The sequence below is a fragment of the Pleurodeles waltl genome, chromosome 11 (genome assembly GCF_031143425.1).
Source record: "Pleurodeles waltl isolate 20211129_DDA chromosome 11, aPleWal1.hap1.20221129, whole genome shotgun sequence".
NCBI classification, from domain to species: domain Eukaryota; kingdom Metazoa; phylum Chordata; class Amphibia; order Caudata; family Salamandridae; genus Pleurodeles; species Pleurodeles waltl.
In genome coordinates, this window is record NC_090450.1 from 338,741,806 (window position 1) to 338,769,624 (window position 27,819).

The window sequence follows — 27,819 nt, forward strand, 5'->3', positions numbered from 1 at the left end:
TTGTTGAAGGAGTCATCAGTTAGCAACACTCTGTCTGGAGGTAATGATCCTCTGCATCCACTTGCTTCACCCATATTAATGAATTCGAATCAACGGGAAACCTGAAGCAATTCAATTTTAAAATAAATAACCAATATGGTGGCTAAAACACATCATTATAGAGCTGCCACACATCTGCCAGTTTTAGTAAATGACATCCAGGAGGGAAAAAATGTTTGGCTCTGATTAGCAATGTCTACTGAAGCTAAATTACTTCTCTAATGACACAAATCACAAATGAAAATCTGTGGCCAACAATTTTTTATGGAGGTATAGCAAGGGGCCAGGACTATGTTTGCTGAACAGTTGCCTGAACTCTGCCTTGCTTCGAAATTACATTTTGGTATTTGTTGAAATGCTTGTTCTTCTGCCTTATCCCTGAATTTCAGGTTTGTTTTCAACCTGGGATTCCACTACTGTTATTAATGGCATCCTTTGATTGTGGCTTTCCTTCTTTGTAGCCTGTGATTACAAAGCTTTTAAGCATAATTAATAAAATCTACTTTTCTAAGATAATTTCAGTGTTTGTGCAACAAAGTAAAATCTTGTTTTTTTTTTTAACTACTTTTAGTATAGGTTTGGCAATCTCTGGGGCGTGGGAGGGATTGTCTTCAGACTCTGTTGATCAAGACCTGCGAATCCTGTCATATGCCACCACAGACCACATAGATGGTGCCACAGTGCTTTACAACACCATTCAAGAACTGCTATTCAACACCTAAGGGGAGATTGCAGTATATGAGTTTCTGCAAAGAACCATATGGCTAGTTTTTAGAGGGTTTAACCAGCAGGCCTGGTAGGTGAAAGGGGTGATTGGTAATGGGAACAGGAGGGTTACTTGGTTCTCAGGAGTTAAATACAGCTCTTCTGGTCATTATGGACCTGATGTTGGATGGGAATAGGTCACAGAAAAGTGATTCGATCTACCCATAAGAAGTTTTCTATTATCATGAACTCAAAATACTTTTGTCTTCTAGTCAGAATACACACCTTATGTACAACCAAGATGAGAGCTGATTTAGTCAAAAGAAACAGCGAATACATTTTTTAAGCATTATTATTTAGTTAAGCTTTCTTTAACTGCCTTCTAAAGTTTCTTTCAGTTTTGGAGCATTGTTCCGTTATTGGCAGATGTATTTACTCAACCATTGACAGTGAGCCTAGGGCCATTTTATTGGTGGGTGTTGTTTTCAGGTACCTCCTCCTCCCTGCTTAGCTCCCTTTCTTTTCTTCCCAGCAATCTCTTTCATTCTCTGAAGAACTGACGTTTTTCCTGGTCTTTGCTATGGACAAGTTGGACACAAATCTTAACCCTCAAATTCATCCCACAAGTCTTACATGTTGTTCCTCCCACAGAATTGTTCAATATAGTATTTATGGCTCGCTGGATAAGGTGCCTGACTCTATGCTTCTAACAAGTCATCCATTAGATTGTGAAAGTTCACTGTCTGTACAAATTCCCCTGTCCCTTTTCATTGAGCTCACTGCCCTACATCTTCACAGGCTGATAACCATAGTGGCATTGTCTTTTTATCAGTAGGAGGTGCACATCTTCCCCAATCATCAAAAGTGATGGTGACAGCTCCTTCCCAGTCTGATGGTGCCTGTCTTGCCTTTAGTGGGGGGGCTTCAAGAGACCTCTGGAAACTGAGTATTACTCCGAACTAATATTCATAGTGACTATCATGAACACCCAACTGAAAAAAGTATTTCCATACACCTGACTTGGTTTTACACTTCCGCAGACCTGATTCCACCTTAGAATATGTTTAAGAGGGTATGGAGGCTTATGGCCTCTTGTGCCCAGGCATCCTCCCCTTAATCTACCTCAGGAAGTGTAACTTTATCTTACAAATTAATTGGGCTTTGCTATGTTGTAAATGTAGGTTCTCCAGGCATATATCTTATGTAGACCATATTAGAATGGAATTGGTGATGCAGATAGTCCTAGCTTTTCCAGAAGGTGACATATGTGTTGCATACCAGGCATGTGCTTAACTTGTCTTCTACCAGCTGCAGTCTGTGTCTCTTTCTGTCAGCCTTATTTCACCTGCCGACGAGGATGGGGTGTGTTAGAAATTGGGTTGGTGGTTGACTGGTGTGTGAGCCCTGGTCAAACAGCAACCACAACCCTAGTCAGGGTAGAGCACAGGCAACCCTAAATGAACCTGTGCTCAACCTCTAGTAGCTTGGCACAAAGCAGTCAGGCCGAATTTAGATGCAATGTGTAACATATTTGTGCAACACTTCAAACAGTAAACCATTGAAAACACCAGGTTAGAAACATAGCTCTGAAAGAAAACCATTATTACAAATCCAACAAGTAGAACTGTTCAAAATTTTAAGAAAAAAATAGCGCCAAAAAGCAAGAAGCACTATTGGGTATATCTGGTCGCACTCGACCGGGACAAAGACAAAAGTTCAGTTGGACCACAGTGGAGTGAGGGCGGTTACAGAGACCCAGTTAGGCCTGCTGAACCAAAGTACCTTAAATCCGGGTTGTAGAGTGTTGCGTTGCTCTGTGTCAAAGGATGTGTTGTGCAACTGATGCGATGCATCGGTTCCGAGATGCGGCGAGGCTGCGGGACAAGGTCCTGCTGCACCAATGTCGATGATCCTGTTGATGGGGTTCGTGAGGCGAAAGCCGGTTGTGAGGATGCAGTGCGGAGTTGAGGGACTGCCTCGGTTTCAATAAGCATTGAAGCTGTAATGCTGAGTTTGGCCATCGAGGCTGCTGTCAATGGGAGATATGAGGAGCTTTGCCAGGAGTAGTATTGTGCTGTGGTGGGTCCAATGGCGATGTGAGATGCGTCGATGGTGCGAGTCTACTGTGATAGGAAAATCCACACTCAGCTGCAATGCGTTGGTTCGGCTCAAAGATGCACTGCTCAGTTGAGAAGGTGCATCTGTTCTGCTCAGAGATACATCATTCAGCAGAGGATACATTGGCTCCACTGAGAAAGCACCTTAGGCCCACTTCCAAGGGTCTGAGACTGGGATGGCACCACTTGGCAAGGTAGACTCACAGATGGCAGAGTCCAGGACCAGAAGCAGGTTGGCTGGAAGACTTTTATGTTCCTGAGACTTCAGATCAGGAGGCCAGACAGTTAGCTAGTTGGCAATCTCCTTTGAACTCCCCCCCCCTCCGGTAGCATGAGAGGCATGTGATTTGATGAGATTGCATCATTTCACCTGTCGCTTTTCTCTCTCAGTTCCATTGCCCCTCCCCGTCATTGTTAGGTTTTGTACTTCATGCTCACTTAGGCAAAGGTGCAGCTATGTTCCTGGGACACCGCAGCATGTTGCGTGGCTCTGTGTTGATATGTTGTGCAGCTGAGGCAATCCGTTGGTTCCGAGGTGTGGCGAGGCTGCAGTGCAAGGTCCTGCTACAATGAAGTCGGGGATCCTGTTGACAGGGCTTGCGAGGTGAAGGCCAATGTTGAGGATGTGTTGCGTAGTTGAGGCGATGTATCGGTTCCTATAAGCAGTGAAGCTGTAATGCAGAGTTTGGTCATCAAGGCTGCGGTCAATGGGAGATGCAAGGAGCTTGTGCCAGGAGAAGCGTCGTGCAGAGGTGGTTTGGAAGGCGATGTGAGATGTGCCGCTGATGCGAGTCTGTTGTGATGGGCCCAATCCATGCAACACCAGCAGTGCGTCAGTTCAGCTCGAAGATGCACTTCTCAGTCCAGGAGATGCATCGGTTCTGCTCAGAGATACGTCACTCAGCAGAGAATGAATCGGCTCTTTTGAGAAAGCATCTTAGGCCCACTTCCAAGGGTCTAGGTCTGGGGTGGCACCACTTCCAAGGGTAGACTTACAGATGGCAGAGCCCAGGACCAGAAGCAGGTTGGCTGGAAGTATTTTATGCCCCTGAGACTTCAGATCAGTAGGCCAGACAATTACCCCATAGAGTCACTCTGGACTCAAGTGATGTAGGTCCAATCCTTTTCATCCAGGCAGGGGAACAGTAAACAGCAGGTCAGCACAGCAGGGGTAGGAGTCCTGCAAAACAGCAGTCCAGCAGAGTGGTGGTCCTTCAGCAGCACAGCAGTCCTTCTTCCTGACAGGTCCAGAAGTGCACTGAAGTGTTGGTGTCTGAGGTCCAGTACTTACTTTGAAGTGGGGGAGGCTTCAAAGATAGGCCTTTGAAGTGCACTGTGGACCTGCTTTTCCTGCCCTGACTCCAGACTCACTACAGGGGGTATGCAGCCTTTTGTATGGGGAGAGGATACAGCCTATACCAGTGTAAGTGAGGCTGGATTCAGCTCCTCCCATTCATCCTGCCCGGTTGGCCCATCAAATCACACCTGAGCTCCCATTGTGTGTGGCTGATTAGGGAGAATACACAAAGCCCAGCTGTCACCCATTCAACTCATGTCATCAGAGACAGGCAGCTGACGCCAAATGGCTAAAGTTAGAAAATGCCAACCCTCTAAAAGGGGCATTTTCAGAATTGCATCTTAAAATCTGATTTCACCGTAAGCTTGGACTTTAAATTGTTAACCTAGAGACACCAAATTTAAAAGTCCACCTCTTCACAATTGGGAATTACACTTATAAAAGGTAATCCCAATGTTATTCTATTGGACAGATAGGCCTTGCAAGAGTGAAAAACGAATGTAATAGTTTTTCACTAGTAGGACATGTAAAACTTAAAAATAAATGTCCTGCTTTTAAATACATTGCACCCTGCCCTCTGTCCTGTCCAGCGCCTACCCTAGGGGTGACCTATATGTATTTAAAAGGTAGGCTTGGGTCTGACAAAGAGTTATTTTGCCAGGTCGAAAATGCAGTTTCAAACTTCTCACACAGGCTCTGCAACTGCAGGCCTGAGACATGGAAAAAGGGCTACTTAGGTGGGTGGCACAATCAGTGCTGCAGACCCATAAGTAGCATTTAATTTACAGATCCTAGGCACATGTAGTGAGTGCACTTTACTAGGAACGTATAACTAAATTAAATATGCCAATTGGAGATGAGTCAATGCTATAATGTTTAGAGCAGCAAGCACTTTAGCACTGGTTTGCAGTGGTAAAGTGCACACAGTCCTAAAGGCAACGAAAACGAACTTAGTTAAAATAGGAGGAGGAAGGTAAAAGGTTGGGGGTGACCCTACAGAAAGGGACATTTCCAACAGGGTTATCAAGGAAATGTGTGATATTGTTATTTTATCCTGATACTTTATCTTTCTTGATTGGCCACGTGTGTGGGGCCATCATAAAGAATGTACTGTTAGTCTACGACACCACAGAGAGTGAATGTAGAGTATCGTCTTAATGCTGAGATATGTTCAGTTTATGTAACTGTGACATCATTTGGAACACTATTTCAATTCAAATGTAGTTTGTCCAGAATGGAATATAAAACAATATTCCTTTTCGGTCTTCATGTATAAAGGGCTCAGGCGCCTATTTAAGTATATAACACCTCAAATGGATGTAATTTTAGTCTGTCTTTTTTTTTTTTTTTTTTTAGAAAAATAGGCAATTGTTTTAAAGGTGTCAGGGTATTGAGTCGTCTAGTATGCGTGTTCTCCTCCAATAGAGGGTTGGTGCAGGATGATGCATCTGGGAAGGCGGTGGTGCAGGCAAGCAAACTGTCCCCAGCGAAAGAGGGGGGGCATGAAACGTAGCTAAAAGCTGCGAAAAATCGCGCATCAGGGGTGCAGGGTGAACACGGTGAAGAAAAGTGAGTTAACTCTAACGAAGAAGCCAAGGCAGAAGATGGCTGTGGTTATTATCGGGCCAATCGTGTTGAGTAGCATGTGCAAACACGTGCTTGATTGAGAGGTTACCATGGTGGCTAGAATCCCAGTTTGCAGGTATCAGTATCTTCAGCTCTCAAAATAAGAGGTTGTACCCGTGTTAGGAGGGAATCGGGAAATTGGTGGGTGTGTCATGTGGCGTAAGGGCTGCATCGGCGAAGTCGCACGAGGGCATCAAGAATTGTAAATCTACTTTGTGCCAAGACTTCCCTTAAGTTAGGCGAACGGAAAAATATAACAAAAGAATATAGGAGTACTTATACCCATATTCATACCACATCTGGCTGGTCTCAATAAGCGAAGTGACTTAAATTGACTCACACCTTGTAATCACCCGTTCTTGGTGACAGTATACATTTTTGATCCTCACTCCCCAAGTTTCACTCGTGTAGACTCGGGCCTTGTGAGCCTTATGTATGTGTATTTTAGGTCACATCTCCAGTACTACGTCTTTGGCGAGCATGGTCTTTGTCAGGATCCCCCCGCCCAGACTTACCACTCTAGCTTTGTCACGACCCCCTCGTGAGGGACCCAGCACTCGGACTCATTTGCTTGAGGGTGAATACCAGTGAATGACACAGACCACTAAGAAATAATATATGCAATAGAGGCACCTTAGAGTTGGTGCTTCGTTTGCACCACGTGCTTTCCAGTGACCTTTTCTTTCTGGCGCAGTGGCGGGGTACTGGAAAAGAGACCGGGGACATGATCCTTTGAGCCACCCCTGCCTGAGGGTGTCTTCTGCTCGGAAGCGTGTCTGAGGCTTGTCCAGAAATCCATCCTATTCCGTGCAGACTGCCTTGTACTGAGCGGAAGCGCATCAGTGCTTTAAATGGAAATATAGAAGTGCAAGTACTCACTCCTTATCCAATTAAATGCGTTGCAGCAGTGCCGAGAAGTGCAGGCACTCAGCCTTTCAAATTAAAGTGCAGTTACTGCGTACTGGACGGCACCTTCCTTTTACAGCACTAGGGTATGTGGAAAGGCCAGGTGAGACTGCTCTCCCTGCTGTGCACATGGTCGCCAATGCCCCTACACCTCTGGTCTCACTCTGCACCTGCCCTTCCTTTTTCTCTACCTCACTTCGCTCTCCCTCTCTGTCAAGATGACTAGGCCCACCAACTTCAGATCTACATCTCTTCCAGTGTCCCTGTTCTAGCGCCCCTCTCAATTCTCATTCTACTCTGCCTCTCTTAGTACTATTATTTTTCTTTATCCTCGCCAATCCCCTTCCATTAGTTCTGTTCCACCCGCTCACCAAATATCCATCCATTAACCCCAAAATTCCCCTGCCTGTTTTTTCTTCTTCCTCTCATCCCTAGGGATCCTACCCCTCCATGCCGGATAATGTCTCACTTTATACATCTGTGATGTTGGTTTCTTCTGGCTTGGGACGAAAGGTAAACTCCTGATATATAGCAAACTAGTCACACCTTTTTAAGACCTAATAAAAAAATGAACTATGACCTTTCCATTCCTCATAGACATACCAAGGTCCCATGTTAATCTTTTCCTTAACTACTATTGCCGTATACGGAACAAAGGTCACGCTTGCCTCCTGCTGATTAATAGTTAACTCTGAACATGGCTGGTGAAAATAGAGAATGTGAGAACCATAGTGATATACCACTGAGGAATGAACACAATTTGTGGTTACAGCCCATGTGGATCGACCAGCTGAACGACTGACTCCTGCTCCTCTGCAGAAGCCAAGGAGATTCTGGTCTCTGGCCACATCCCACGGAGCTCTGCCAGATGACAATTAATCCCAGTGCTGGGCTCCAGTCAAGGGGGATAAGTATCTGTGGGCGATCCCTGGCCCAGCCTACAACCCTATGGGACTTTACCAGCTGCAGATTGGTCTTTGCTGGTTACATTCCATGGGGCCTTACTGGCTGAGGATTCATCTCCGCCTGCTTACACTCCATGGAACATAATCACCTCAGTATAGATCTCCATTCGTGGTAACACTCAAATGGGCTTTATCAGCCAAGTATTGATCTCTGCTGGTTACATTCCACTGGGTTTTAACAGCTTAATATGGAGCTTCTTTCTTGGTTACACTCCATGAGGATTTAATAGCGGAGGACTGATCTCCACTGGTTAAACTACATGATTTTATCAGCTGTCGCTTGATCTCTACTAGTTACACTTCACAGGTCTTTATCAGCTGAGGATTGATCTCAACATGTTACACTCTGTGATGCCTTATCAGCTGAGGTTTGACTTCTGTTGGTTACACTCTACTGGGTTTTAAAACCTTTCCTGGTTACACTCCATGAGGCTTTATCAGCTGAGGACTGATCTCAGCTAGTTACACTCCACAGGGATTTATCTGCTGAGGATTTATCTCCACTGGTTACTATCCACATGATTTTATCAGCTGAGGGTTGATCTCTGCTCCTTAAAGTTCACAGGTCTTAATCAGCAGGTTAGAGTGTAACATGTTGCAATCAATGATACTGTATTAGCTGAGTATTGATCTCCACAGGTTGCACTCAATGGGGCTTCATCAGCTGAAGAGTCAACTTCCTTTGACACATTCCATGGGTCTTGATCAGGTGAGTACTGATCTCCTCCTCTGGTTACACTCCACTGGACTTTATCAGCTGAGGATTGATCTCCTCTCCTTACTGATGTACATTGGGCTCTAATACATCATCAGCAGAGGATTGATCTTACATCCTTGTTAAATTCAAAAGGAGCCAAACACTAGGAAAGTATCCAGACTCGATGGCGGATCCAGGATATACACCAGCTAAAATTGGGGTAATCCCTGGCATCTTGTTTCCTGTCTCAGTGCAGACTTTTGCATGGTTCATGGGATAAAAGGTGTCAGAATTCCTGCCTTCTGCCCCATAGGCTCTACTGACTAGGGATGGTATTTCCTCCAGCAGGGGGTCCTAGATATCTCCTTTTTACCAGTGACCTCCTTCGTCTGTGAGTGCAAGGAAAGGGTGTGAAAGCTCAGCTGTGATTAGTGGAAGTGAGTTATTTTAATTCTGTATTTTAAATGTATCCTCATCTATGTGTTGTTGCAAATGCCTGGTGATGCTCCCTTTTATTGCTGTGAGTTCAGGACCCAGCGAAATAAGTTATATTTTGATAAGACTGGCCTGAAATGCTGTGTCTGGGGCTGGCCTGTTTCCCCTTCCCACCCTCAGCGCTTTCATGTGGAATCACGTCCTAACAGACGTCCTAGTCATTGCTCAACATTAGCAGCCAAGCCCTCTTGCCAATAGTTAGGAGGCAGCCTGGCAACCTTCCGGGGAAGGTCGGGTGAAAGGTGGCTGCTTTCTCAGTCATCGCAGGCTCCCAGAAACTGGGTGGAGGGAATTTCATTAGGAGGCAACATCGCATGAGTGGAAGCAAAAGAAATGGAGAGAAGCAGGCAGAAGGCTAGAAAAGCAGAGGAGATGGAGGAGGTAAAAGTGAGAGTGAAGGAATATACGGTCTGTGAGAAATAGGCATTTGAAGAAAAAGGGAGTACGAGACAGTAGGAAGGGAAAATGGGTTTGGGGATGGAGAAAGGAGACAGAAGAACTAGCACTGGCTTAGCAAAGCTAATGTTTTTTCAGCCATGCTGTATAGCATCGCAACTGCTGTGCAGCATGCTAAAAAAAGGCGTGATGGCAGGGCCGGTTCAGCCTATTGTAGACACATGCATGTGTTCAACATGTATGTGCGTGCCTACAAAAAATATATATTTTTTACATTTACTAAACGGAGATGGAACGTGGAATTACAAAAAAAAAAAAAAACTTGTGAGAAAGCCCTCTCTTAAAAAAATAAATGATAATGGATGAGCGAGTTGGGTTGCAGGAGCAGTTTTGTAGGGGTTGGGATGAAGCAACACGGCAGGTGGGGGGGGGGGGGGGGAAGCAACAGAGCATGTGGGCTGACCAGGAAGAAGCAATACAGGGAAGAGAACTAGGGCGAAGGCGCAAGGCAGAGCAGGGGGCAGAATCACAGAGGCAAGAGAAGTCAACACGAGGGCGCGTTGGGGAAAGAACCATATGGGTAGTGAGAGCGAGAGGGGAAAAAGCACACCAGTGGGACAGCTGGAAAACACGTGCACCTGCTGGAGCCCTTAAAAATCTAAAAGTAGTGGGAGGTATGAACACAAAATTGACAAAGCCATAAAATAAGCAACCACATGAAACTATCAGGAACACCACCTAATGCTACGCAGTGATGGAGCTCAACCCAATGTATGTCCTTGGTAAGCCCACAATATGCATTTCGCAACTAGACAGCTTGTGCTGTCTGGTACACTCGACCCAAAAAAATGAAGTAAAAAACACACGGTGAAATCAAAGAGGGACTACAAAGGGCAAAACGAGGAAGCGAAGGATGGATAAGGACAAGACATGAAAACAAAGTGAGCAACGGTATGGGTCAGAGGAATTGCAATACGCATTGGAAAGGAAGTGCACTAGCCGTATTTTGTGGGAGGTGGGGGAGCGGTGTAGGGAGCTGAGAGGGGAAAAAGATACATTCCTCTGGTTCTGTTCTCTGAGCAAAATGCAGGCATATTTTGCATTAGTGGCGGGCGGGGGTGGGACGTAGATGGGTACAACTGTGGATGTTTTCCATCGCATGTTTTCCAGTTGACATTAATAAATCACAGTCGAACGCGTTTTTGCAGTGATTTCCCTTGAGAAAGTGTAAGAAGAATGTGCACCATTCTGGGAGAATTAGAAACATAAAAAAGTGCGATAGATATTGAATTCTGATGGTTTAGACAGGACAAGTATGTCAATCCTGGCGCGAAGCTAACATTATACTGGAGAGAACTTTCATAATCACACGCCACGCCAATAATAGTAATTGGTGTTTCACACGGTACTTAGAAGCCCCAACACCCCCCGCCCCCAGCTAGAGGCCTGAAGAGAGTGGCACAGGCTGTGCATAGCTGTACTGTACTGCCCGCTGGCACTAGTCTATTTGCCGTTATGGGGGGGGGCGGCACTGCAAGCCCACCCAGGCGTGTCAGAGCTACTCTCTGTCACGGTTCTGGCGACCGGAAATCACTCTCTGGGGACAGGAAGTGTAGTCCCAGGAGCCAACCTTTCTCTTTGGTGCTCTCCTTAAGCTTAAAATAATTTTCTAATTTCAATGCATTGAACACGGCCCAAGATATCCACACATAATTGGGAGAGAGTGAGAACAAGAGGGAGCTGCAGCAAACGTAAACACAGGAGGTGGTGAGAAATGAAGGCACTTCCTGGATGTTGCTTCACCAGTGTCTCGCATGTGATAACACTGTTGGGAAACCCCCTGCTATGCACTGAGCAACGACATGCCAAAAGGGCAACGTCCACTTCTGTTCTTGAATCAGCCTAGTGCAGTAGTTGAGTGGCTTGAAATGTTCGCAATCTAGCCCCTCGGAGTGGCTGGACGCAGATGGTCTAAGCTGTGCCACCTGTAATGTTCTTGGTGATACGTGGCAAAGATCAGAACATGGGGATGCGGGGTGTAGCCAAAGATCCCCTGTGAGGGCAAACCGAGTGGATTGTTCTGTGTGAGGTGGTGAGAGGTAATAAAATAAGGTGGTGCCATAGTGATTGCCGGAGTCTTTTACCTTGAGTCACTGAGGCCAGCCTTTCTTTAGGTGGTGAGTGGACCCAGGTCCCAACTCCACACCACCAACTGCCCTTTATAGGTAAATTCTCCTCTGTGGTTTATGGGCCCCTACATGAAGGGCCTCTTGGAGGAGGAAGAGGTGGTTAGAGAATTGAGAGGAGCCTTTGAACAAAATGGACATATCTAGAGCACAGCTGTGCAAAGAGAAGTGCAGCTGGGCCCAGATTCATAAGATGGTACCCAGGGATGGATCACTGCACTGATCCATTGGACGACAACTCTGCAAGAACCCTCTCTGCCTAAGCAAAGTACAAGACTCTTGTCTGCCAATGCAGACCACAGGCAGATGAGGCCGAGCAGTGAGATGGAGACTCATGGTTATGGCTGTCACTGGACAATCACTGTTAGAGCAATGACAACTGTGGACAAGCCACTTCCTTTCATTATTTTCAACCTACTTTCAAAATGTGTTTTTTTTCTGCCATTCTAGCTGACAGTTGGTGAACAAAGTTAGCAGTCAAGGGTCTACGTGTGTGGGACAGGTCATCTTCCAGTCTGGCCTGGGGTTTTGTTTTTTATTGGTAGACTGCATCACAGTCACATCTGGGTGTAGATGTCTCTTAAGTGGACTATCAATGCTTTACATGTTAGTTTTAGCAGGCGGCACACCAGCACAAACATGCTGTGGAAGGCTGGCAGCAGAAACTCAAGCATAAGCCCCTTGGGTGGCTCACTTGTATTTTGCACCCACTGTGATAAACAGATCATGGGACACTTCTCAGGAGGTGCAGTATCCATTTTGCTTGGTTGCAGGAAACATCTAAACAAATCTATGAGTGAGAGCTTGAGGCACAGATAAAGGGACAACTACATTGCACGTCGTGCTCGGCATACTTCAGAGGGGTTTTCCACCGGATTATACCAGGAGCACATTTGGGAAATTAGATGGGAAACAGTTATTGTTGTTGGACGTGTGCCCCAATTGCCACGCAGTCCGTGTTCTTACACAATCTCACACCCTATCTAGCAGCCACTGCACACTCACGGACACCGATTAGGGCATACGTCTTTCAAACCACAATTCCTTCTTGTTAGTGATGCACAGGGAAAGACCCCTCTTATGTCTCCCCAGATGGAGACTGCAGCCCAGGGGACTAAGAGACAACATTAACAGAGAGACAGGCGGGGGAGACCGGCTTCCATTTCTGAGAAAATACAGTGAGAAACAGTCTAAATGAAAGGGGGGCATTTAAGGTCTACATTAAGGATATTATATCAAGGCGTATTCCCAAGTGCATAGGGTGTTGTTAAGGGAACTGACAAAACTAGAAGGGGCTTGAAAGATATTGAACATGTTTTGGTAATTAACACACTACTAAAAGCAACTCTTTAACAGGAAAGGGCCTCGTAAACAGAAATCTCAAATAGGTGGATTATGTGTAACTATCAAGCTGACAAACAAAGATGGTAGTCTGTTGGCCAGGCTGACTAACACGGATTCTGATTGCACCCGATAACAATGATACATAACGGCCAAGGCAAGGTCTCTTGCTCATGTATTGAAATCAGTGCTGCGTTTGCAAGGTACTACAAAATGTTACACTCACAGCAACAGGTCTCTAGGGAAACTGACATTGACAGGAACTTCCTACACCTTTGGAGCGTAGGTGGCTGTCCTTAGAGCAAAGAAAGGCTCTCAAAGACGGTCATTATGTTCACTAAAATTAAGTTTGCAGTATCCCAGTTGGCTTCCCACAAAACCCCTGGAAGTGATGGTTTTACCATCCAATTTTTATAGTACTGTCCAAGACCAAATGCCACATCCTCTTTATGACGTTTACAAAGTGGCCAGGCGAGTCGGTCCCGTCCTTCCTTCTATTCATGAGGCCGTTATCATTGTTATGCCAAAACAAGGTGGTGATCCCAATGATCAATCCTATTATTGCCCTTTCCATAATTAACCTTGATTGCAAAGTTCTTGGGAAAATTCTAACCTTGCAACTCTTGGTGCCTTTAATACACCCTGCTCAGAGTGACATGGTGCTCAACACTTCAAAAGGAAGCTTTTGACACTTTGGCTGGGGGATACATAACTCTTTCGGGTTTTGCAGCACATAGAATGGGATGTTGGAATAATGAGAGGGACTCAGTTGCTCGACTGGACCACTACAGCAAGGATCAGGACAGGTGGCATTATTTCTGATCGGATTGTAGTACAGCAGATTATCGTACACTGCTTTCCTCCATCACAGCTGCTGCTATTTGACTCAGCCTTGGAGTTGCTGGTGAGAAGGCTGACAGGTGGGGCCTACCTGGAGAAATGTCACTAGAGGAGATTTGATTGCTGCCTCCTTGTATGCGAATGATGTCCTTCACCTGGGTGATTCCAAAATGAACCTGGAACCGATATTAGAACACTTAAGAGCCTTCTGCAATATCGCCAGGCTAGCTGTCAATCATGATAAATCTTGTCTCCTTACCCTTTACCAATAGATTGACACTGTACTGGTCACAACCCCTGCATTACAATGGGAGTTGCACTTGGAAGTCAATGTTGACAAGAGCTGTAGATGAAATGATACATGAGAATGCTTTTAGGGCCATATCCACAGGCCAAGCCTCAGTGTTCTGGAAACATCCCCCATGCTTGGTTCATTTCCAATATCGAAGATGATACTCTTTCCTTGGTTGCTGTATTATGTTGCCACTCTCACTGTGTCCCTTAAGTTGCAGCTCTCCTGCTACCTGAACTCATTGTAAGTCGACCTGTACTTGAGGCCAGCTAGATGTAGTTTCATGCCACAATCTCGCTACCCATGGAGCAGGTCAGCCTCGGAACCTTCCACTTTTTATGTTTAATATATTATCTACCCACCTTCAGTGATTGTGCATTGGCTTTAGCTTGAGAGTAGAGATACCCAGATTTCATGAAAGAGCCACACGGACACATCTGAAGGCATGGACAGAAGACAAGCTGACATCATTTGGAGAGCTACATGATTTGGGCATACTGATTAACTTCAAATGACTCCTGCTAAGGGAATATCAGTAGGCCACTTTCTAACTCAAGCAACCTTCATGAAAGTGGCTAGACTGACATAGGACTGGCAAACAATATGCCCGAAACGAACAGCATGTTGCATGCTCTTCTGACACTAGCATACAAAAGGAAGTGAGTAATGAATTTCTATCCAGGGCTAGCAAATGCAAATTGACTGAAATAAGGACAAAGTGGCAGACAGATCTCGGACATGAATTTACTGAATGGGCAGCAGCCCCGAACTTTAGAGGAAAGGTCTCAAGAAATACAAAGTTCAATCTAATCTGTAAGAGACTGCTCACCATTTACATGGGTTTCGCTACCCTTTACACGTGGGGCTGAAAGGGCAGCCTTCTTTCACATGATGTAGGCCTGCGTTGCAATACAGACATTTAGGTTGTGGTGGTGCATAAAGTTAAATGCCTTACTGAATAATGCTTTATGAGTCATTTATGGGTTTATCTTTTTGGCCTGATGCCACGATCTAGGACAGAGAAGGGCGTCTCCAAATGTATTTATGTGGCATTGCGCTTGCCAAAGCAGTCTACAGTGATGATTTGGCTTTCATCGTGCACACCTAGTGAAGCAGTATCGGCACTAAAATCAAACAGGTGAGTGATCACAGAAAATTACTTCTACATCACACAACATAAGAGATGCACCTGAATGGAGACCTCATTCTAGAAGAACTTTCCCCTAAATCTGACGATAACCTACCATGGTGAGCCAGCACCAACCAGTGAAACCTTCTTTCATATAGGAGACTATTTTACATGGGTTATTCTTATCGTTTTCCCTATTCCTCACGTTCCAAGACTATATATAACATTCATCGTGTTGTACATTAGGCTCCTGTATTGAAATGGAGACGTATCTGTGGTCTGTTACTGCACATTGTCTTCCAAGTGACTTGCTCTCTTGCTTATCCTTTTTGTGGCTTTACCCGAGGACGTGACTCGACTTGTTTCTTTGACTATTCATTTACACTGCGCACGGTGCACTCTTGATATCTTAACCGTTGGCTGATAACTGCAAGTACCCTGGCTTACAATTAATAAAGACACGTTTGAAAAATAAAATATTCTAGTCTCCTGTTTAAGCCGCACCCATGACGTCTAGGGAAGACAGGAGAGGCTCCCTTCTCCGCCACCACCCCCCAAACTTTTCTAGAATGATATCTGCTCTGAAGACTGCCTAGGAAATCGTCTGCACAGATAGAGCGCTCCCTATTCCCCTGCATTGCCTCCAAGCAGAGCCACACCAAGGGCAGGGCACAAAATCATTCTCAGGTGATTAGCCTCCTACTGACCCCAAGAGACAAAGTGGACTGTAAGCAGTGCTTAATTTCTAATTAATTTTGGTACCCAAAGCCCTCCTCTTGCACACGGCTGCGGCAATTAAATTTCAGAACACGGATTATGAGGCGGCACAATCATGAAGCCATCTCGGGCCTCTTCAGTCCATATAAAGTCGGGTGACCAGATTTTGAGAAGCAAAAACTGGGACAGGTCAGACATAAAAGAAGGACTAACGACTTTACACTCACTTTTACATCTGGCATGTCCCTTTTTTTGCGTAGCTTTGTGAATATGAGTGTGTGTGTGTGTGTGTATATATATATATATATATACACACACACACACACACACACACACACACACACACACTTACAAGACTATACATATAAAATTAGCCATGGCTTGACCTCCCACCCTGCACCCCCAACCCGCCCCCACCCACCTCTCTCTGCCCCCCTACTCCATCTCTCTGCTGGGAGCAGACAGGGGACTGCGTTGCCTCATAGTAACAGATAAAATACTTTAATTATTGCATACTCTGTAGGCGTCTGTTAAAGGAGAGCATACCTTGAACGTATGCTTCCCTAGATAATCTGACCTTTGTCTCAAAAACCGGGGCATTTGTTTAAAATTAAGAGAAGCGTCGGGACACCAGGACAGTCCTCTAAAAACCGGGACTGTCCTGGGAAATCCGGGACGTCTGGTCACCCTAATATAAAGCCACCCCCTGCCCAGTCAGCTCACACTTATAGCTTTCTACTTTCTCCCTTTGTGACGCTTTTTCGTTTTTCCCTTCGTCCGCAATTCCCATATGTGTCTTTTGCTCGCAGCAAATGCTTGAGGCAGAAGAATAAGCCGCGGCCCTCAAAAATAAGTGCCGGTGCTCAGCACCAGGAACAACAAGCATAAATTAAGCACTGACAGTGAGCCTTCCAGCTGACATCCCAGGCCAAGCTGTAGTTTCATGTTTCCCACATAACCATGGCCCTACTAGTCACAGCATGCTTACTTCTATTGGCCGAAATATCAGGACAAACAGAAAGCGGGGTCGTCTCATGTCTTGGGGTCAGTAGATAGCTATACAGAGCCCAACTCCTCATTGTGAACGGCTGAGGCCAACAAGAAGGGGATTTTGCAGCAGAAAGAGGTGAATGACGTACCTATTCATTTGCATTAAAATAAGGGCTATTTTCTTCAGAAGACAATCGGGTTGGTTAGCATATTTACAGATGAAAGGTTCCTTTACAGGAAGTCTAATTCTGCCGCCAAAAGATTAGCTTAAATTTGAAATGTTCATGTAAAAACCGCAGAGGCGCGACCATGATTCCCCAATGCCCCTCCTGTCACCACACTCCTAACTTTGCTGCCTAACGGGCCCCTTCTTAAGTCTTCCTAATGGGGACTCATTAAGTAGGACAAACCAGGTCTCCTGGTCCAGCCCCACGCGGAACACTTCATGCCATTCCAGGAGCTCGGCACAAGGGGTTGCTAAGCAATAAACTCAATTGACGGAAATACCTGTAAACTTGTAGATCTGAACTACCAAGAGACTTTAGGTTGTACAGGACAGCCAATAGATGACGTGGGTGCCATGTACCCACCAAAGGGAGGGGTTCAACCCAGTGCTTAATTTGTGCTTGTTGGGTCTGGTGCTGAGCACCGGCACTTAATCTTCTGCCTCAAGCATTTGCTGCGAGCAAAAGACACATATGGGAAAGACTGAGGAATGGAAAAACGAAAAAGTGTCACAAAGGGAGAAAGCAGAAAGCTGCAAGAGTGAGCTGAAGGGGTGGGGAGTGGCTTTATATGGATTGAAGAGGCCAAGATGGCTTCAGGATTACGCCACCTCAGTATTCCATGTTCACACATTTAATTGCAGCAGCCGCATGTTTAAGAGGAGAGCTTTGAGCACCAGCACCTTTTTATTTACAAATTAAGCACTGGTTAAACCTACATACTTCAGACGGTAATTTGCACCACAAAATATGCAGTTTATTGCAAAATATAACATTAATACAGATAATTCATATGAAAAGCATCCTAACAGATTTGTCAAGCAGCAACAAAGGCACTGTGGTAAAAGTGCACTCATATTTTGATGTATTGTGAAGGCGGACCCTGAAGATGGACCGCAGTCCCTCAGAGATGGTGTATCAGGACAATCTAGGGCCTTTCAGACCCCCCCTTAATCCTGAACTGTGCACCAACAACCACTGTTAACTGCAGGGACAGGCACAAGCAGACTCACTTCCCACCAATCTGTTCCAACACTGTACCTGCTGAAAATATCTCTGTTGCAACTGCTAGAAAAGCATCGGAAACCACAGTCTCTGAATTCAGGGAGATGTTGAGCTGCCTTGCAATATTCCGATAGACGTTGGGACGAATGTACTCCAACTCATCCCCTGGAAAAGAATAAAGTGAAGAATTATCTGAAGCAAAGGGACAGTCATTTTCACATACACAAGAAAGGGCACAGCCACTCGAGCAGCTCGCAGGTCATTGTGAGAAGACTAGATAAAGAATCTCTTGGTTGATGAAAGAAAACACTCAGGGCAACAGACTCCTTTCCAAGTGGTATCAAACTTTATTGGTGAACAGTGACTATGTAGGTGTACTGGAGTGTTTCTATGGTCGAGATGGCCTCTGTTGGAGGAGCAGTGAGTGAGTAGTGGGCAGGTCTGGGAATTATCAGTGGAGCTGTGTGAGGAGGAGAGTCACTCCAATGGCAATGATGAAATGCACGAATTGTGAAAAAAGACGTAAAAAGAGGGTATCTCTGGTGGAGAGCTTGGGCTCTGTTGGTGGAACAAGGTAAATGTGAGATGTAAGGCTCCACCGATTGCTTGGTGCAGAGTGAAATTCTTGCAAGGCATTCCTTATTGATGCACCAGTGTGTGAGGACCTTCCAGGATAGGGGCCAGTCCTTTGGCGGCTTGGTTAACCAACATTCCAGGGTAGGGATCTGCCCCATTGATGCACTAGTGAGTGAGGAGATTCTAGGGCAGGTTCTGACTTCTTTAGTGAAACAGTGTGAGTGCAAGAACTTTCCAGGGCTCAGTTAGTAGACCAGTATGACAGTGATGACATTCGAAGGCAGGAGTAGTCTTCACTAGTGGAATGCAGACACCTTCAAGTGTGTGAAGGTTTCTGAGCTATATTCACTGTAGCAGGGCTATCAAGTAAAGAATGTGAAACTAGGGATAAAAAAACATTACTGTCTCACCAGGAGATGAGTCTTAATAGAGAGATAAAATATGTTGATAATAAGGAAGCTTAGTATTGTATAAACAGAACATAGAACTAGCAAACCAGTTTGTGTCAATCACCCATCAACAGGTTTCTCGAACAGGGCTTAATTTTGCAATGTGACTGCTGTACAAAATGTACATTCGCAGGGTGCCACAAAAGCCTCCTGCCTCATGAACATTGAGGCGAGAAGCATTTTGTGACACCTTATGAATACCTATGAATGCAGCGGTGGAGGCCTGTGAGATACAGCAGACCACCCTCTCAGAGTTTACATTATTTCAAAGGCAGTTTTGTCTGGTTTGCTAAAGATGTCTTGGGGATATTTGCAAAGCTGACATAAGAATACATTCCACCCATTGCTTACCATTGGCTTTGTGGCTTGTAACTCACATTCCCTACTTTGTATTTGATAGCTTGGTTTGTCTGAGGCTGTCCAGTAGGAGTTAGTCCATCCCATGGAGCATAGACTTTTTACTGTATTCTTCTACAGTGCTCGCTTTCTGTAAACAAGTCTTTATATTTTGTTTGTATCTGGTCTCATTTACTGTGCATTCAAAGACAGCGGTCACATGTCAGACTCTATTCTGAGAGAGCTTGGTGTTTACTTTTCTTTCTCTGATTTCAAAGTGAGAGGCTTCATCTGACAATCTGGGGATGTGAAAGGGGTGGGAGTTTCCCTTTGATTCTGTGCTTGGTTTGTTTGAGGCTGTTCAGTATGAGTTAGTACATACTGTGGAACATAACATGTTTACTGTATTCTTACACAGTGCTCACTTTCTGTAAACAGGCCTTTATATTTTGTTCTTATCTTGTCTCATTTACTGTGCATTCACAGACAGAGGTGAAGTATCAGACTCTGTATTCCGATGGAGTTTTGTGTTTACTTTTCTTTCTCTTGATTCAAAGTGAGAGGCTTCATCTGACAATCTGGGGATGTGAAAGGGGGTGGGGGTTTCTCTTCGGTTCTGGGCAGTGTTTTTTAGTCTTTTTAATTTCCTCTCCCTGCCTCTGTCACAGCTTCTGCGTTTTGCTAGTGCTGTGACACTTTTGGGTACTGTGCGCTCTACAAATGTATTTTACATGCTTACTAAAGGCTTTTTTCTACCATGCAAGAGTTTAAATAAACTACACAAATATTCCAGAATATATCAGAATTAGGAAAGCACAAATTAAGCACTTTTTTCTAATTCTAACTTGTGCCGGAAACAAATATTTGAATACCATCAATATACAAGCTGATGCCATTTCCACACATTATCATGTGTACTTTATAGTTTTATCAGTAAAATGGTAATTCTGTGCAAATGTAATGGTAATTTCAATTGAAAATGTGTTGTCTGTAATGGCAGTGCATTACCACACCATGCATACTCCACGCTACACCTCTCCACTCTGCCATTCGATGCCTTCCAATCTATGCCACTCCACTCTGACACTATGCCATTCGATGCCACTCTTCACCACTCTATTCTACTCAACTTTATGCCATTCTACGTAATTCTACTCCACTCTGCGCCACTCTACGATACTCCATTCTATGACACTGTGTGCCCCTCCACTCTATTACCCTACTTTCTACACCACCCTATGGCACTCTATGACACTATTCCACTCTGCTATACTCTACGACCCTTTAAACCACTCTACAACACTTTACTCCACTTTAGGTTGTCACTCTATTCTATATCACCCCACTCTATGCCACCCCATGCCACGCAACTCAACTCTATCCCACTCCACAACACTTTACGACAGTCCACTCCAAGACACTCCACAACAATCTACTCCACTTCATTTCACTCCACTCAATGACACTACTCCACTCTAAGCCCCACCACTTTAGGATGTTCCACTCTACACCACTCTACGTCACCCCACTCTATGACTCCACTCAAAGACACTCCATGACACCCCACCCCACGACACTCTACAACAGTAAGTGCCCCTCCAGTCTATGACATTCTACGCTAGACCACTCCACTCTGTGCCATCCTACCCTAGACTGCTACAATCCACTCCATGACATTCTACGACCCTCCACTTCACTGTAAGCCACAACACTCCATGACACTTAAGTCTAAGACGCTCCACAGTACTCTACTCCATTCTATGCCACTCCACAACACTTTACGTCACTCTGCTCTATGACGTTCTATTCCACATTATGCCCCCCCCATGCCCCTTCAATCTACGACACTCTACTCCACTCTGTCACACCATTTTACTCCACTCTATGCAATTCCCTCTATACCACTCCATACCACTTTACTCCACTCTGCGCCACTCTAGTCTACTCCACTCTATTCTATGACACATTACTCCACTCTATGCCACCCTAGTCTGCAACACTCTATGCCACTCCACTATCATTCTACTCCACTCTGTGCCCCTCCACTCTACACCCCTCCACCCACTATAAGCCACTCTACTCCACTCATCACCATCCACACCACTCAGTTCTGCTCTATACCACTCCACACTGCTCTACTGTACTCTAATCCATGGCACTCCACTGTACTCCACGACAAAACACTCTGCTTCAGTCCACCGTACGCCACAACACTCCACTGTACTCCAAGACACTGCATGATACTTCTCCCCACTCAATGCCACTCCTCAACTCCACTTCATGCCACTCCATGACACTCTTCTCTACAACACTCCACTCTATGACACTCCTCCACGACACTCCACTACGCCACTACCTTTTAGCCATGCTGAACAGCAGCCATGCTGCTGTACAATTTGTCTATAACTCATTGCCAATAGTCAATATCTCTTGCATAGGCAAGACCTATTGACCTTGCCAGTGCTTCTTTTAAAAACAGCCCATGTCACTTGTACACAGGCTGCTTAAAAAAAAAAGAAAAAAAAATGGATGAATTATATTGAGAGGAAACTGCACTGGTTCCTCTTGACCAATATCTGCTCCTCACTGAGGCCGCTCATCCTGAGGCCCAAAGAGGAAGCTGTTTAAAGCTGTCCCACAGGTTCACCTTCCCTTTTGCGAATCTATTTTCACCTCAAGCTGGGTGTCAGTAACTGATAATTGGTTTGAGACTGCAATTACACTCTCAAACCTTTTTAATACAACTCAGAAATAGAAGAGGGACATCCTTTCAGACCACCTCCTATTCAAAATGAGCAGCAAACGTTACTCTACGACAGTGGTGGATGGTTTCTTTAGAAATGGTGGCAACATCCGTAGGATATATTTTTGTTGTCACAAAGCCATTACAAGTGGCTGTTACAAATGTTTATTGTTTTTTTCTGGTATTTACATAGCGCAAACTCGATTCCCCCAGTATGGGAGAGTTTTACATGAGCACCGGTTCATTTACATTACACAGGACTCAAACTGTATTGAAAAAAAAAAAATGATCTTACCTTATCTTCTTTCCACATCACGGCAGACTCTGAGTCCACTGTGGTGCCTGCTGCACTGAAGAGCTTGCGATGGAGAAAATAGCACTACGCACCTCAGCCAACGAAAGCAGTGCTCTCATGCTGAATATAATAGCCAACAGCATAAGAGCACTGCGAGATTGGCTGGGACAGACAAACGCAGTGCTCCATCCGAGTCTGATGGTTTTTTTTGGGGGGGGTGGGGGGGTGTGGGTGGGGAGAGATTGGTTCCCTTTAATTCATTTTCATCTGAGTGATGTGTGAGAATATTACAGGCACTTGCACAGAAATGTTGTGTTTATGTTTCAGACCACATCCATAAAAATAGTTTTTTTTCGACCAAATCAGGACCTCACATATGAGAAATGGGAGGGTATCACAGAGAATATTCGCGGTAATATTAGTGAGCGGCTGCTGTATTGAAAACACACCTCACTATACCTGAACATTAGATGTAACAACTTTAGAATTTGGATGAGTGTACCTGTGCACAAAGATGGCTCGAAAGAAACTGAATCATAAATTCAGAACTGTTACGAACAGGGGGGCCGTAAAATACGTTTGGCCCCGGGCTCCCCAAAGCCTTGACATGTCCCTGCTTGGACCCACTGCTCATTATTAGCAGCAGCATTAACATTCTAGGACCAGGCATCACCAGCAGCTATACTCTCTCTGATAGGCCTCTGAGAAAAATCATCTCATGGCAAGGAGATGTCCTTACCAGGTGACCTTCACCTGCAGAAGATTGGAATGGTAGCGTGGCCGAACGCTCCTGGGCCAAGAAGCAGACGCCTGAGCCTTCGTGTACCTACAAGGCCAGTTAAAGGACAACATGCTGTGGAGCTTGAAAGTGAGGGAGCATTGCAACCAGTGAGATGCTTGCGGATCCAAAAGAACACCTATACAGCGCGTGCGTGCGCGTGCGCGTGTGCGTGCGCGTGTGTGTGTGTGTGTGTCGTCAGTCTGGCTCAAGCAGTACGCTGCAGAAAGAGGCACACCCAGAAAAAAGTTCCCGACCTGTGGAGCAACGCTGGAAATTCTCGAGGGGCAGCGGCAGTGAAGTTCCACCTTACTTGGTCTCCCTTAGGTATGCATGGTATGCAGTAATCCCTTGAGCCACAGTACCCTGTCAAGCCTCTGGCCAAGGGAGGGAAGGGCTGGCAGGCCAGACTATCGAGTTCTGTGACTGCGGGCGCCACTTGCTAGAAGAATCGCAGGGCGTTGCCCATCCGCGCAGCAGAAACTCACTATCTGCACACAACCTCACACCCTCTGCGCAGTGATTGATTGGTTGGTTCACTTTAGTGCGAGTAGGTGACCCGCCCACCCCGCCCGGGGCAAGCAGGTGAGCAGCGTCAGGGCCCTCAGTGTTTAATTACACTTAATTTCATTACTCTGAGTCTTAATGACTGGAAAGAGCAAATGTTAGAGCTTTTACTGTTCTGCAGGTTTATTAGAACTTTGTAAATGCATTCTGATCAAGCATGAAGTCTGCAGCCCTTGGGAGCACAGCAAGAGGGCTTCACAACGGAAAGGCAATAATTGTAGTAAAAACACCGGTAATCGAAGAGTGATGCAAAGTACTGATAGTGACACGAGAAAGCAAAGGAAAGACGCTGGGCTGGAGATAGCAGTGGTTGATGTTTTACAGCGCTTGGAAATTGATGCAGCGCTGATAGAACTGAGTAGGAAACAGATACCAGGTGAGCATGTCGTGACTTTGGTAACTCTACATTGGGGATAGGGAGGAAGGAACAGCAGGTGGTATTTACATGCTTATTACATCTGTGGAAAGGATTTTTGCTGGGCATGATCGTCGCTAGGTCTGAAGATAACCAATACTGTTTCATTTTAATAAACATATAGGTGTAATCTATTTATTTAAAGGGCCAGCGCTCTTTATCTATTGACCTGTGGCATTCACTTTCTAATAACGCCCACCACAGGATACAGCATGAGGAGATGGGCCAACTCATGTCAGCCACTGCCAAACTTCACTGTGAGTGACGGCATTCTGCCCTTTAAAAAGGAGCACATCCACAAACAAAGTAGTTATGTTACGTGAAAGGTACTACTATTGCAAGGTATTCATTTTGTGAACAAAAACTATTTTTGCTTGTATCCTATGTCTTTTTTGGGCCCTGTGTCTTACAGCTGTTGTAAGGCAATTTGTTACCTAACAGTGGGATTAGATGCCGCCTATTCCTTAATATTGGTTGACATCATCATTGCTCTCATTTGCTTGTTTCTAATTAATCAACACGTCAGCTTCACTTCCTTTACTTTGGTGTGTCCCTTCCCCAGAGCATAAAGCCATTACTTATGCCCTTCCGCTGATCAGTGCTCTGGCACTACTTCTTAGGGATCCCTTAGACAGTGGACACACTTTCTGTGTGAGATCTAACAGTGCTCTTTGAGGTCCCCATTGCTTACCATTGATTTGCTTCATTGTCACTCTCATTTCCTTGCTTTTAGTGGTCAGCTTCCATGTGTTCCCTTTCCTGGAGCATGGAGTTTTAATTGTGTGCTTCTACTGCTCATTTGTATAGGGAGTACTTTTTTTTCTGTCTTTAAGTGCTCTGTGATAGCACAAAAAAAAAGCACTTTCTCCCACCTGCACTTGCCCTTCTGTGTTCCTCCGCCCCCCTACCCTCTGTTCTCCACCTGCTTGCCACAGCCCCTCCCTCCCTTGTCTGTATTGCTTCAACTTGCTCTCCTTCTCTTTGTGTTGCCTCCTGCCGCCTCCGTCTGTGTCTGTGTTGCTTCCGGTCTTCTGTGTTGCCTTCCACCCCATAATAAACAAGAAAAAGTAATTGTGCTTTTTTTTCCAGACAACCTCCCTTGCCCCTGTTAGCAACCCCACACACTCTCCCTCCTTCTGATATTGCCTCCCATCTGTCCTGTCAGCAACATTTAAAAAAGCACTATGACACAGCCCACGCTGATGTACAACATGGCTAAAACAAATTGACAAAGACAATAGCTCTCTCATAGGCAATACCTATTGGCTTTGCCAATGCTTGCTTATTTTTGTTTAAGCACTCTTTGGGAGTGTAAATGTTTTTCTGAATTCGCTCTCATGTATGCCACCCTCTCCGCCGCACTTACTGCCCATGTGCTTCCCCATGCCCTTGTGTGCTTATCTGACCCCCATCCATATTGCTTTTTTGCCTATGTGCTTTTCTCCCCCTCCTCTGAGTTGCTCTCTTTGTGGCTCATTTCTTCCCTCATGTCCATTATTCTTCCTTTTCCTCTGCTAAATATTACTTCCATGTGCCCTCTGAGTTGTTTACCCCTTCCCGCACCCAACCTTTTCTTGCTCTTCCCCTCCGTGTGCTTCCTCCAAAAAAAAGGGCTGGCATCATTTTGTAGGCATTCGCATGCTTGGTGTGCATGTCTAAATAATGAGTCTGCAGGCCACATATGGCTTTTTACTTTTTAAAATGCCATTGTGCACAGCATCTGAGATGCTGTACAGCATATCTGGCCCTATTGGCAATGACCACTGACGAGTCTCCAGTGGAACCAGACAATCGGAATTCCTTTTTTCATGATTTTTCCAGCAGGACTCCCTAGAGAGTTCCACAAGACAGCCATGGCCCGTCCTTTGGGGCTGAGGGGGCATCCCTCCCCCCAACTTTTGCCCCTCAAGAAGAGTGTCTGTCAGGCTGAGCAAAGGTCAGCCTGACAGACACTGTTCATTTTCTGGTCAGGCAGCCAGGAACTAGACATGCACTAAATACATAGGCTCCTGTCTGCCTTAGCTGAACTTTGCTGGACTGAAGAAGTCACAGCCTTGTGGTCATGACCTCTTCAGCCTAGCAAAGGTGCCTGGAGGCCCTCCCCCTCATGATGAGGGGGAACATCACTGACTGCTTTGGACCGAGGCAGGTCGTTTTTAATCCCTGAAGCCCAGGGTGGAATGTCAATCAGTGACACCTCATCCCTCATTGGCTGACCTTAGGTAAGCCAGTGAGGAAAGGCAGCAGTCCCAACCCTTCTGGGGACCTCCGGGGCAGAGCTGAAGGTAAGAGCGTGTGTTTTCTTTTCAAATGAATGTTTGGTGCGTGCATGTATGTATGTTTGAATATTTGATAATGAGTGTTGTGAATGGATGTCTGTGTGAATGAATAAGTGTGAGTGTGCATGTGTGTCCCACCTGCCACCTGCCCTCCTAAAATTACCAGCCACCATTGCCACAATAATCATGCAGCACTAGGTATTACTACTTTTCAAACGTTTATTGTTCTAAAAGTGCTGCAAAGTTTTACACCAAATCACAAAATGCACACTTTCTGAATGAATGTGGATTTCTGCCAAATTTGGTGTAATTCTGTTCAGTGGATTTCTCTGTATCTCTGTTCAATTTTCCCTCAGGAAACTGCATGGGGAAAAGTGTTTTGGGATGTCCCTTTTTCTCAGACCCTCGACTGTTCCCTCCCAAAACTTTACAAAGACGGAGCAGGGGAGGATGAACTTTTTACTTGGAAGGTTTTGTCAAACGGAGCCACAATTATTAGCAAAAGAAAAAATGCTCCTCCTATGGAAACTGACTCACATATAACTACATAGTGGCTAATGCTACTGCGAAGGGAAAATTTATATATAAAGTCACTGAAAAACAACAAAGGTTACATGGACATTATAGTTAAGTTCAGATTTTACACACACAAAACCATAGAAATTTAGCAGTTATAGATATCCCAAGTAACTATAACTCATGTCCTAAGGTAACATAACTCGTGCCCCCGCAAATGTTGCAGTGATGTCATAGAAGGGGTCATGAGTGATGTAATGTGTGGAGTAATAAGCACAGCATGGCGAAGGTTGCGAGTTACAGTTAAGTCAGGGCATAAGTTATAGTTACTTTAGACTATATCTATAGCTATAACTATAGCTATAACTATAGCTATAACTATAGCTATAACTATAACTATAACTATAGCTGAAGCTGAATTTCTGTAGTTGTGTGTGTGTGTGTAAAATTTGAACCTAACTATAACGTCCCTGTAACCTCTGTTTTTTCAGTGAATTTGTAAGATTTTTAAAAATGTATTTCTTAACTAAAACATCCCTGAAACTTTGTTTTTCAGTGAAATTCTACATTTTTAATGCTATTTCGTAACTATAATGTCCCTGTAACCTTGGGGTGTGAGTGACTATGTGGGTGTGTAAGTGCGTGTGAGTGGCTGTGTGTGTGTGAGTAGTTGCAGGAGTAGCAATGTGGGTGTGTGAGTGGTTATGTAGGTGTGAGTGGCTCGGTGTGTGAGTGGTTGTGTGGGTGTGTGAATGGTTGTGTGAGCAGCTGTGTGTGTCTGATTGGGCGTCTGAGTGGCTGTGTGGGTCTGTGAGCGGGTGTGTGAGTGGTTGGGTGTGCGAGTGGTAGTGTGAGTGGGTGCATGAGTGTGTGCAATTGCTGTTTGGGTCTGTGAGTG

At 45.2% G+C, this 27,819-nt stretch overlaps 1 protein-coding gene across 1 annotated transcript in view; it reads right to left on the bottom strand.

Moving 5' to 3' along the window:
- BOK (BCL2 family apoptosis regulator BOK) overlaps positions 1-27,819 on the bottom strand; it is a 157,841-nt gene that overhangs the window by 82,316 nt on the left and 47,706 nt on the right. The window contains exon 2 of the mRNA XM_069213630.1: positions 18,004-18,132. Within this exon, the coding sequence (XP_069069731.1) occupies positions 18,004-18,132 (129 nt within the window). The remainder of the gene's footprint in view (positions 1-18,003; positions 18,133-27,819) is intronic.